We start from the raw sequence: 13,691 nt of genomic DNA on the forward strand, positions 1-13,691 counted from the left end.
TGTATAATTAAGTTTACCCACTGACATCAAAAAGAAGATGTATAGCAGCTTCAAGAAGAAGCATCTGATATCAAGATATATGGCTACTGTGCAACAATAACAGTTCCGTATTGGAGTCCACAAAGAACAAAAGATGACTGGTGAGTTAAAGAATATAAAGTCACATCTGGTTCATGTCTGACATGTACCTCTTGAGTGTACAGAGCTAGACGTAGTAGCTCATTTCTTCTATTTGTAGTCAGTGACTTAAGACGATGATGTGGTTGAGCATGGATTGTACTTGGATGACTGAGCAACTAGGAAGACCATCATGAAGCATGCAGCCATTGCAAGTTGGTGCACTTCAGCCAATGAACAAGGTGGTTACAGTCATTGGGTTGCCTGGTTCAGATCCAATCACATATTGGAAGATTCAGTTATATGGCTGAAATCTTCTATACAGCTATATCAAAAAGGGCATTCACTCTTCTTAGATATTTTCATTCACCTTTAGGCAATCTATTTTTGAGACAAAAACCTCTTCATAAGTTGGAATTCTCCTAGGTAAGGAAGGAGGTGTGAGCAACTTACCATGCAGAATCCGTCTGATGCGTTTCCTGGACATCACTTCCATGTGCTCCAGACATCTCTGTTTGAGGACATCCAGTGGCAGCTCCTGAAATCAGAATTTCATTCTTACACACTGGTATAAAAGAATACAGTTCACTGTCAGAGTTAATGCATGAGTTGTGTTTGACACTGCTATGGACAGTATTTCAGTTATATTCCAGCTTGTCAGTCCCAATAACATACTGAACAAGCATGATGTACTCATATCCCCCCCCCGCCAATATGACATGTCTGGTTGTGTGCAATGCAAAAGCTCCTGTGAACTATGTTCACTGGGCCTTTTTTGTAAATGGCCTAATTGCAGCACTAAAAAAGTATTACTGGTGTTGTTTTGCCATCTGCAGTTTATGATAGAATATGTAACTGTATTTGTAATGAGTAAGGATGAGACATATGGACGAACAACTTCTTTATTACAATTAGAAGCGATGGTTTTGGTGTAGGTTCTAACACCGTTATCAAGCAAGTGAAGTACAGAGTAGGGTTGACAAGAATATATACACGATAGGAGGCAGTGTTTATACAGTTGAGTAGGTTTAAGATCAGTTACATTGTTGTATTTGTAATGAGTTGTGTTTCTGCATGAAGTTATTCAGTGAATGCATCAACAGTGTTCATGACACTTTTGGAAGAACCTACACACAAGCAATGCAGAACTTACCAACAAGAAAGGAAATGTATTCACTACTGCGAGATGACATTATGTGCCATGTTTGATGAAGAAATATGGTACGGTTTTCAAGATCTGCTCGGAAACGAAATGTGACAGACGGAAGGACAGAAGGGTGGCACCCATTCCTATATCCCCCTTCCACTTCGTGGCGGGGGATAATAGAAGGAAGGATAGCTCTTTAAATTTGAGTTTGACTTTTGTAATCTGGATCATATGCATAAACAAAGATGTGACTGAGGATATGGGATTCTTCTATTTGGTAATTACTCATAATTCAGCTGTAGGGTCTATGGTCTTCATTCTTGTCATTTCTTATAATAATCATGGGGTCAGTGATCTTCATTTTAGACACTTCTTACAAGCATGGGTCCATGATCTTCATCTTTGTCACTTCTTACAACAAGCATGGGTCCATGATCTTTACTTTATATGCTTCTTACAGGCATGGGTCCATGATCTTCATCTTTGTCACTTCTTACAAGCATGGGTCCATGATCTTTATTTTATATGCTTCTTACAGGCATGGGTGCATGATCTTCATCTTTGTCACTTCTTACAAGCATGGGTCCATGATCTTCATTTTATATGCTTCTTACAAGCATTTGTCCATTATCTTCATTTTAGACACTTCTTACAAGCATGGGTCCATGATCTTTAATTTAGTCACTTCCAACAAGCATGGGTCCATGATCTTCATTTTAGACACTTCTCACAAGCATGGGTCCATGATCTTTATTTTAGTCACTTCCAACAAGCACGGGTCCATGATCTTTATTCTAGTCACTTCCAACAAGCATGGGTCTATGATCTTCATTTTAGACACTTCTTACAAGCATGGGTCCATGATCTTTATTTTAGTCGCTCCCAACAAGCATGGGTCCCTGATCTTTATTTTGGACTCTTTTCACAACAAGCATGGGTCCATGATCTTCATTTATACGCTTCTTACAAGCATGGGTCCATGATCTTTGTTTTTGTCACTCCTTACAAGCATGGGTCCATGATCTTCATTTTAGACTCTTTACACAACAAGCATGGGTCCATGATCTTCATTTTATATGCTTCTTACAAGCATGGGTCCATGATCTTCATTTTAGACTCTTTTCACAACAAGCATGGGTCCATGATCTTCATTTTTGTCACTTCTTACAACAAGCATGGGTCCATGATCTTCATTTTAGACTCTTTTCACAACAAGAATGGGTCCATGATCCTCATTTTATATTCTTCTTACAAGCATGGGTCCATGATCTTCATTTTAGACTCTTTTCACAACAAGCATCAGTCCATGATCTTCATTTTTGTCACTTCCAACAAGCATGGGTCTAAATCTACTTTTTATATGCTTCTTAAAAGCATGGGTCTATGATCTTCATTTTTGTCACTTCTTACAAGCATGGGTCTATGATCTTCATTTCATATGCTTCTTACAAGCATGGGTCCATGATCTTCATTTTAGACTCTTTTCACAACAAGCATGGGTCCTTGATTTTTATTTTTGTCATTTCCAACAAGCATGGGTCTATAATCTACTTTTTATATGCTTCTTACAAGCATGGGTCTATGATCTTCTTTTTTTGTCACTTCTTACAAGCATGGGTCCATCATCTTCATTATTGTCACTTCTTACAACAAGCATGGGTCCATGATCTTCATTTTTGTCACTTCTTACAACAAGCATGGGTCCATGATCTTCATTATTGTCACTTCTTGCAACAAGCATGGGTCCATCATCTTCATTTTAGTCACTTCTTACAATAAGCATGGATCCTCATTCTTCATTTTAGTCACTTCTAACAACAAGCATAGGGCACTGGGTACTTGGTCCTAGAACCCCCTAGGAGCAAATATGATCATTGATAAAGAATATAGCTTTTCAGTACAGTGAACTTTAGATTTGGCATTTCAATTAGTAGGGAAACATGAACAGCTGTTCTTCATAAGGTTCAAAAGGTCATCTCCTCAAAAGATTGCTGGCCAAGCATATATTACATTCAGTTTCAACTGATATGTCCATGCTGACACTGACTGTTATCAAACTGTATTGTTCTATTGAAGGTTGGACAGAATTCATAGCTACATAAAAATGGAGACACTTATAGCTGTTTACAAAATTAGTTCTAAAACATGGACAAGGAATTGACAAATAGTTCAGAACTATCAAAAGTAACTTGATGTGGGAAATGTTTTTGCAATATCCTTAGATGTTGCGATTATTTACAAACATTTACTCTGCAAAAAAAGAAACGCAGAAGTAGTAAATCGTAAATATCTGAGTGTTGCCGATATCCATACAAAATTAATACCATAATAATTAAATTTTTGTTGTGATCATTGAAATTCTTGCATTCTGATTAGCCAAATTGGTCGTGTGTTATTGCATTCATTTCCCAATGAATGTAAAAAATTAAGCCACGCCCACCGAGGCGGACTACTTTTGTTACTACATAATGTCGAGGAATCCCAACATTACAGTCGAAGGAATTCCTTTTCTGCTCAAGAGCATCGTCATGCACAGGACATTTAGCGAAATTCATGTATATTCATTGTCCAAACAACCCTTTGAAACCAAAGGAGGAGAAGGAATGGAACAGCAAACGAGCAGGCTCTCTCGCTTGTTTTTTCCCACTTGCCTCGGTTCCACAACTTTCATGTCTTAGGGTTTCATTTCTAACTAGCATTTTTCCAACTGTGTCTTCCTGTTCTCAGGGAACTAATGTTTGAATCTGTCGGTAACTGACCATGTCGTTTGAAACAGCCGCCTTCTTCTGGACATATTTGTTCTGGTTCGTTACTGTATGACTGTTGCACTTCTTCTCACCTCTTGCCTTCATTGACAGGTCTTATGAACATTGTTTTGATCCTACTCTCTGTTGATTGGCTACTGACTTTGAAGACATGTCAAGTTATGTGCATAAATTAAACAATCACCTGATTCATGTCACGCCACAGCATGTATTCCTACACCTGGAATGCTTATCAATGTCATCTTTTTTGTCTACTTTGATATATACAACTGTTTTTAGTTTAACTATTGTATATAAAACATGTTATAAGCATTGACTGTATTTTTTTCGGTCCATTGAGGTATGAATCTAAAAACCGATGTGGAAACTTTTGTAAGAATTCATACGGTTTGCGCTTTGTTTTTTCAATTCAAAACCTCAATGAACCAAACAAAATACACAGTCAATCCTTAAATGCATTTGTCATTGGTTTGTGTGGGAAATAATTAGGTACTGCAGAAATTTGGTGAAAAGCCAGAGAGAAAAAAAATGCCATGTGAGAGCCTGGAACCAAAACACACCAAAATGGCATGCACGTCACTTGTTGGACCATAAAAATGCTCTCTTTTCATTTGCATGCTATCACAATCTTACAGAATGTGAACAGCGAAAACATGCCACAACTGACGGAATCCCAATGCAACAACGCCATCGTCCAACTGCATACAGTCAAATCATCTTCAGCCGTAGCTAGGTTTTTCCGTGTAGCACCAAGCACCATTACAAGACTGAGGAAACCTTTATCAGACACAGGGGACAAAATGTGACTTTCCCAGATCCGGTCGACCATGTATCACTGCAAGAGCACAGGACAGATTCATACAGCTACGTCACTTACATGAAAGAACCACCACATCCACCTTTACAACTACGGCAACACCAGTACCATATCATCCCAGACAGTGAGGAACCGTTACTGCCCTGAAGGTATTCACCCTAGATGACCAGTTACAGGTCATTTTGTCAGTCCAGCATCGCCAGCTGCAACGTCAATGATGTGAAGGTCATAGAGTAAGTGGCCACAAGTGCAATGGAGAGAAGTTTGGTTTAGTGTTGAATTATGTTTTATGCTTCGCCCTGCGGCCACAATCCTTCCCATAATTCACAAGTGAACGTCATTTTCCAAGACAAAGCCCGACTTTACACGGCAAAACTGACTACAACCTTTTTCATGAATCACAACATACAGGTCCTGCATGGCCTTCCAGGTCTCCAGATTTACACCCATTTGAACATTTATGGGATGCACTAGCTGGATCAACGACTGTGAGCACGTCAGCAACAAGCACAGAGCCTCGGACACTTGGCACAAGCTCTGCAGGCAGAGTGGATGATCTAGGATCTGATGCTAGTCACAATGCCAGCCAGTTTTGGTCTGTACTGGTGGCCACACAAGATATTGAGCACAGATGACCTTCATCTTGAAATTGTACTGTTCTATGTGTACCATATTGAACCTGGGTCAATGAGAATGATGCGTGTAAATTTGTAAACAATCGATTACCATCTGTTGATTATTTGTATGATATGAAAAATCTACATCTAAAATCACTTTTGCGTTTGTTTTTTTGCAGAGTATATAACTGTTCTGAACTCATTCACTTCAGAAAAACAACTATATTTTAAAGTCTTTTACAGCTAGGTTCTGTTGACAATCAGACTGTTTTCCTACCTCATGAATATTACTATGTCGACCTATCTCAAGTAACCATACGGCAAAGTAATTATAGTGTACATACTTTAATGGAGGTATTGTTAATCAGACCTTAGTTTCAAGGTTTGTCAACAAAATTCCAACACACTGAAAACAAAATTGACAAATCTCTTCCTTTACATTTCACATTCACACATGGTTCCACTGAGATGTAGTGATCTGCTCTGAAACAGTATGAATGCCTATTCATGATCTTCAAATACTGGAGTCCAATAGATGAAAGCATGAAATTCCCAAGCCATGGTTGGTCAAGGGCACAGCTGCCACAGGACTGACATTCAACATTTTCTTACTATTCCTCAATGCTTTGGGGATCTGTTGCACTACACAGACCAGATAAAAGTTTGAATAATGCAAAATGATATTCGGTTTCCATATACTGACATTAGCTCCACTGAAAAACATTCCCTCCAGACTTTTTCTCAACACATGTTTAATCTTCTAATTTTGGTCACTTGCAAGTGTTCCCAGGAGATTTGTACACTTTGTAGACAGCATTAGTTCCAATGCCACAACATTAGCTTCACTCTCCTACTATGATGCATGGTACAGCGTATTTTTAAAATAACATCCATTATGTTTTTAATGTGACACCCTAGGGGAAATTATCCAATTTTCCTTTGCTTTCAGATATAATTACAGTCTAGGGCTTGAAGCATAATTGACATTATATGCTCAAAATCAACTAATGTTGAATAGTTCCAGAGCTGATAAAGTTAAGATTTAAATTTACACTTAGAACCTAAAAAGGTCAGGAGAACTTCAAAGGGCTGTTTTTTAATGACAATGCCATGATGTGCTCTTAACAGCAAAGGGAGGCAACTTTTAACATTTTTTTATGGTCAAAACTGTTCAGAAAATGGGAGCACTCTTGTTTGGATAGATTCAAATGATTAAATCACTAAAACCCTTGATATTTTATGTGTAAATGGAGAAAGGTTACCATTAACTTCAAGGTACTGACATAAACGTTATTTATACCTCTACTTCCTGCATATTCTTGCAAAATATAAATAAGAATGAGACTTGAACATTAAGAGTTAATGCAAAGAAAAGAATAAAACCACAGATTACTTAATCTCACATAAAACATATTGAACATATAAAACTTGGAAGTGGATAAAGATTTGATTTGCCATTCTTATCAAAAAAGAAAATCCTGAAAAAGTTACTAATATTTCTTTCTTAGATCATTACGACCATATACAAACGAACTATATTTGTGCTTGAGCACTGTTAAGTAAGCTTCTGTTTATAGATTTCAGGATCCATTTTGCCACATGCAGCTATACTGTGATCAGATAAATCTGTGGTCAAAGAAAAAATTTCCCCCCTGAAAGCAATTTTGAGCAACCTCCACCCTTCTAACAATCGACATCTTGAAAGGTCACGAGTGTAACCAATACTCTATGTAAAATATAACATCAGCTTATTTTCTTACCCTCACAAAAAACCAAGCCTCCATGTACAAATAAACAAAACCCTGACAGCTTCAACCTAACCCTTTAGTGACTGGGCCCAAGTCTAGTGTTAAAAACATTTCCCATGTTGTAGTACTGTGAAAACTACTAAATCTATATGGGTGAAGTTGGCACCAGCACAAGGCATATGTGCTCACAGTACTATACTTCATGCAGGGTTAATTGTTATGCTTGTAGACCCACTCATGGAATGCGAAGATTTTCTACACATATTTTTCTCATTTTTCTTGCTTGTAGGTATCATATTTTCCTGACTGTTTGCTTGATTCAGTGAGAGCGCAAAATGTGCTTGGCCTCCACTGTGTAGCCGATCCATAATACAGCATCTGGTTGCTTCAATATTATTTGAATTTATTATTATTTGATTATAAGGATTAGTAGTACACAACTTTCCAATTATGCGGAGAGGTATTGTTGGCTTTCAGTTCAATAAGGCATTCCTTTACAGTTACAACTTGCATACAATATCAAATGCTGCTGAAATATTTATAACAACACATAAGATACGTCAGGACCAGCCATGTTTTTCATGGGGTGGAAGTCCATAATGGTTATTGTTCCATGGGGGACTAAAAACAATGTTGCTGAACTGATTATATGTAATGTTTGGACCACCCATTCTTAGTACTATTGTATAGATCATCCCCAAGCTGCCACAGTAATTTCTTATCATGATAATAATATGAACATTTCAAACATATGAACATTAAATGATAATCATTTGATTTCAAATCCTTCATCTCATCCTATCCTGATGTGTTTGGCGAAGCTGTGACCCCTCACACGTAACACCACCCTATAACCTTGATGCTCTCCAACTCTGCAGTTATCACAACAAAATAAGAACAAAATATATTACTTAAAAAATACACCCCATATAAGCCATTTAATAAGAGTATATTTTTACTGAGCATAGTGCTGACAAATTCATATACTCTTGATTAACAGAGTCATACATTCTGATAGAGGCTCTAGTTCATGCTATGCCGCCTCCATGGTTTGGTTGAAGAGCGTCCACCTGGAGAGCGGAAGGTCCGGGGTTTGATCCCCAGGTGCATCATGCCAAAAGACTGTAAAATATGGTACTTGTTGTTACCTGGCTGGCACTGAAGGGCTAAACCAAGAAGTGGTCGGCTCACAGGCTGTATACTGTGTGTGAGTGCAGTATTCACTCTCTCACTCTCTCTCTCTCTCACACACACACACACACACACACACACACACACACACACACACACACATTGCTATGTAAGTTCAATAATATTGGACACCACATTAAACCTCATTTCACCTCACCTCTAGTTCATGTTAATCATAAGTCATGTTCATCTTTACTTATAAGCAAAATGAAAGAATATAATCCATTTTCTCCCTTTCATCACATGCAAAGTGGAATTCAAAGGGGAACAACTGCAACAGACATGTATTCAGGACTGAAATTTTGATAGCTTCCATTTTGATACAGACAACAATTATAGTTCTTCCTGTGTGTATTTTTAATTATTTTTTTCAAGTGATTGCGACTGGGAGCAGTAAACCTTACAAGCTGTATTCAAGCTGATGTAATAAAAACCTGTTTTTTAGTATTTTCTTTTTTTCCCCAGTAGATATCAGACTATCATTTGACCTCTTCAGGATTGCGATATTCCACTCTCCAATGTAATTCCTCTCTCTACAGGAACTACATCACCAATTTCCATAATAAAATCGGTAAACCAAGAAATTGAATTAAATGAAGCCTACTAGATATTAACTCCAGGCTCCAAATATGACCAACTTAATAGTCAGGACAATCAATTTTTTCAGCGTGTTCAAAGCCCTGCCCAGGAACCTGTCTGCCAGTAACTGACCACATAAACTGCTCACTGTATGGAGGCCAGTCTTGTTATTGGAAAACTGAAAATGATACACTTCTTAGGCAGAAATATCACCCAAATAAAGCAATTTCGAGACTATCTTCTTGTGATGAGGCTGGCAAAAAATAAAACCATAAAGCTGTTCGATCTCGAATGTGTTCCATGTTCCACTGGCGATAAAATGTCTCCATGTTTTTATTTACTGGGTCTGGCTGCCTTGCTTCTTCTCAGGAGCTCCATACCTAGTTATCTCCCTTTGATAAGGGATGGACAACCCCTAGTGTTTTTTCATACTGCGTGGGGAAAATGACATTTTTCTTTTCTTCGTATCAATGATTAAAATCAACCAAATGATTTCACAGAAAATGAATTACAGATTTAACTTCTTTCGTGCGTGCTTCATTTATTTTTGATATTTCTTTCATTCTACTGACAATTCTTAATACTTTCCATGAGTTAAAATTCATTTGCATCCTCTGTTGTTATAATTACACTGAATTCTTTCTTCTCATTACGTCTTTCATGTTCCAATTAAATAGTAAATGAATCATTTTCTGCAAGATTTCACTTGAAAATTCACATTGATGAAATTAATTTGCAAGATTTAAAGAAAACACATTTGGAAAGTAATCACACCACACGGCAACTCAGGACAGTTCTCATAACTTCCACCATTTAACATTTTTATTCTTGAATATTCTTTTTCAATTCATCCTTTCATGGAATATTCTTTTCACTATCACATCAGACTTGTCCCATGATTTCCCAACCTGAAAAATAAATACATGCTGCACATACACATACATTACTTATCATCAGATTAACACGCTTCACAATACAGTATATCGTGCAGCTGCTGCAGAAAAAATCAATTTGTATGAAAAACACACAAATACTTGGTTCCAAAGCAAACAAAACCCCTACCTAGAAAAATCTATGAATACTCTGATAATAAAATCCCATGTGCAGGTATATAATCTATTTAAACTGACACATGATATATAGCGAAATCTTTTTCCAATGTTGCATACATCCTGCATCAGTGTAAGCTGCTTAAATTAAAAAAATCCATTTGATGTATTGATATTTGCAACATTAATACAGTAATTACTCATTCTCTTTGGCCTGTCACCTGACAAATACCTGCAAAGATTACGATTACTTTAACTCTTTAATAAATTGCTGGTTGTATGGTAAGTCTACAAGCCTGATCTGTCTGGCTGGCTCATTAGGCCATCCAGCAAGCTAACATAAGCTTGCTCGTAATGACCTGCTTTAACATTTTAACAAAGCAGATCTTGTCCAGTTTGTCAAATCTAATGATCAAAGCCTGTCTCGTTACACAGGTCACCTGAAGGTCAGTGGTCACTTTATGTTAAGATGATTATAAGATGGCGAAAATCACCATGAAATTGACTTTGTCTTTTTATTCATTGTTCCTGCAGTTATTTCAAAATTTAGAAAATGATGACCTTCCGAGCACCTCCCTCCTCCTTGATTTTTTTTATTACATGTTATTAACCTAATTCTTGTGCAAAATGTATGATGAATTACACTTACTTCTTTGCCAGAGTTCCATGGCTATTTTTATTAATGATCAATCATTTCAATTGTAATTAACATATTTGACATTCAGCAACTCACACATAAATTAACATTCCTACCAACATTGATTTTCAATGAATCTAAATAAGGCTGCAAAAATGAAAAGATCCCAGCTATTACTGCTCAGATAAAAACATCTAGCATTGAGAAAAAAAACCAAATATAATCTCCTGTACTCTGATTTACCAATTACATTTTATTGCCATCGAATACAATGCGGTAAGGCTACTACGTATTTGTGTAAATGCATTAACTCCAGTTAGCATTTCAACAATTGATGACGGGATACCCACTGGCTCAACGATATAAACGACACTCGGTAATGAACCAGCATTGATTTATGTAAATTTATCCTCTGTCCTAATTCTACATTTTGACCAGATATGGACAAGATAGCCTTCAGCATTGGACACTGTTGGAACGCTGTATCACCCAAGATGCTTTCAGAAAATTATGGAACCAAGGATTAAATTCGGTGTTATTTGCTCATTAATATAGTTTGCTTGTCTCCCCAGATGGGCCTATTGTCCAAAGCAATGTCCATCGGAATAAAATTATCTTTTTGATTTCCTTTGTCAAAAACAGCAATTTGAGTCAGATGTGAAACAGGGGTCACATATTGAATATAAAAGATTGTTGGAAATTATGCATGGCTTAACTTGAACTGAAAAGAGCTTAAAATCAAACATTACAAAGTGTGGCCCTTCTTGCAGCTTGATTTGGGGCAGTTTGGTGAAAGAATTATTTTCAATAACACATGACTTCCTCAAGGTGGACAATTTCTGTATCATAGCTGTGGTTGCAAAATTGCTGTCCAATAACTTGGGACTCATTGTCTGTGAACTATGCTTGTAAAGAATCCTATAACTGGATTTATTATGGCAAAAAGAATTGTAATCTAAAACCATTTGGAAACAAATTAGAACATTAGAACCATTAACAACATATGCTAGGTAATATTACTGCATCTAATTTTTAGAAACTGCTAAATTACTAATGCCATTTGTAGGAAATTGCCATTTAGAAATTACAACCTCGAAAACTAAAACAGTCTAAAAAAGGTAAAGAAAATGACATATTACATTGAACAAACTCCTACAGTCAGCCTGAATCTCCCCCTACATATAACTAACCCTACCCCTACTCCCAACCAGCACTGCTACACATCTGTCAGTTCACTTCATGTTAAACTAACAAATTCAAAATACTACCCCAAATCTGACTCCAACACAGTGAAGAGTTTGTTCAAGCTCCACGTCCCAACCTAAGTCAACACCAGATATCATAAATCAAATCGGTTCATATCCTTTAAGTGCAATAGAGCTGAATCGCAAAACAATATTGGAATCAAGACCAACATTAAGTATATTGATATATGAAAAGGTAAATGTTGAAATCACTCTCCCAATTTAATTTGTCTCTAAACTTGACAAGTGAGGTCAAAGGATATGTGGCTTCAAGCATTTAGGCAAAAAGAGGTCAAGTATAATACAAATACCTGGGAAATTGACAAGATTGTGAAATATTCAGCTTCCATTCACATATATCATGTTGATTTATCTATTTTGGACACAATTACTTTAAACCCTTTAAACCAAAATTGATTTCAAAACCCAGCCTATACTTTTTTGGAAAATTACTGCTTTCAAGGAACACAGAGATAGGTTTTAAAAGGTAGCAATTTGTCAATAAATATAATCATAATATTTGAAAAATCTAAACTTTCAAAGGGTGTCAAACATTATTGAACACCTCAAAAGAGTGAAAACACAGTCAACATTCTCCAACTATTATTATTAGCTTGGCAATCTCAGCAGTGTTATGCACCCTTCTTCACAATCACAAGTGCAGAGCCAAACTACTCCCAGTCTGCTGAAGTCTCCATATTTTTCAATATGATGGTCTTACTTTCACCATCAGTTGACTTCAGATACCAATAACAGCTAAGTCAAGATTTGGTCTGCATTTAACAGTGGCCAATTACTCCAAGAAATCAGTGACTTATGCAAAACAGAACCATTAGGCATGGGCAGCTCACCTTTGCGAGACAGTCATGATGGTCCTATTATGCATGATAATGAAACCAACAAACTAATATGGTATGCAGAGCAGCCAGTGGCGACTTGCTTGCACACAACACAGGTTAAAAGGTGTCGCCAGACACCATATTGTTGTTGCTTGTAAACAATATAGGTTATTAAACGTTTATCCTTAGATCATGTCTTCTGAGATACCTATTGATACAGATATCATCTGTCTGTGTGTCTGTGTGAGCATGTGCCTGTGTGTGTCTGCTTGTACTAGTCCGACACCCCACTCAGACACGGTATACCCGCTGACCAGTATCTCTTTAATGTGGAGTGCCAGGCTGGGAAATAACAAGTAACATCTTTTGGTATGATGTGGCCAGGGAGTGAACCACTGACCTGCTTTCCAGGCAGATGTTTTATTCCCATGACCACGGAGGTAGTCCTTCAGTATATGGTAGTGCCAACCATATTGGTTTTGTAAAGGCCAATATTTGCATTGAACGTGTGGCCCTTTATATTATATAATAAAATTGTATACCCTCAGTATAGTTGATGGAAGTCACATAATATAATCCATATGTGTTGAACCAGGTATTCATTCATCGGATTCACCTATTTGTTTTCTTACAGGTGTGATCCCCCATTGTGTGAACATAGTAATCTCTGTCATCATAAAAGGACACTTATTTCCCTGCTGTGTGAAGCCAACAACTATTGTTGGACTCCATTTGTCTCCTTTATCAAATGGTGTCAAGCTATTTTCCTTAGTGTGTGGAGCCATCTTTTTTCTACTTTGTGTGATTATGCAGCGACACAGAGAAATCTTCCTCTCCACAGATGCCCTTTACAGGTCTCCACTTGAGAATGTTAACTTTCCTACAATCCAATATCCAACATCCATTTCATCCAAACTATTTCCATAAACAAAGTTTAACCA

At 37.1% G+C, this 13,691-nt stretch overlaps 1 protein-coding gene across 4 annotated transcripts in view; it reads right to left on the minus strand.

The window, feature by feature from the left end:
- LOC139480106 (caspase activity and apoptosis inhibitor 1-like) overlaps nucleotides 1-13,691 on the minus strand; it is a 228,642-nt gene that overhangs the window by 89,655 nt on the left and 125,296 nt on the right. For all 4 annotated transcript variants that reach the window (XM_071263132.1, XM_071263129.1, XM_071263130.1 and 1 more), the window contains one exon: nucleotides 571-655. In XM_071263132.1, the coding sequence (XP_071119233.1) occupies nucleotides 571-655 (85 nt within the window). The remainder of the gene's footprint in view (nucleotides 1-570; nucleotides 656-13,691) is intronic.

This window comes from Haliotis cracherodii, unplaced genomic scaffold, assembly GCF_022045235.1.
Source record: "Haliotis cracherodii isolate W230 unplaced genomic scaffold, xgHalCrac1.p SCAF_4, whole genome shotgun sequence".
Lineage (NCBI taxonomy): Eukaryota > Metazoa > Mollusca > Gastropoda > Lepetellida > Haliotidae > Haliotis > Haliotis cracherodii.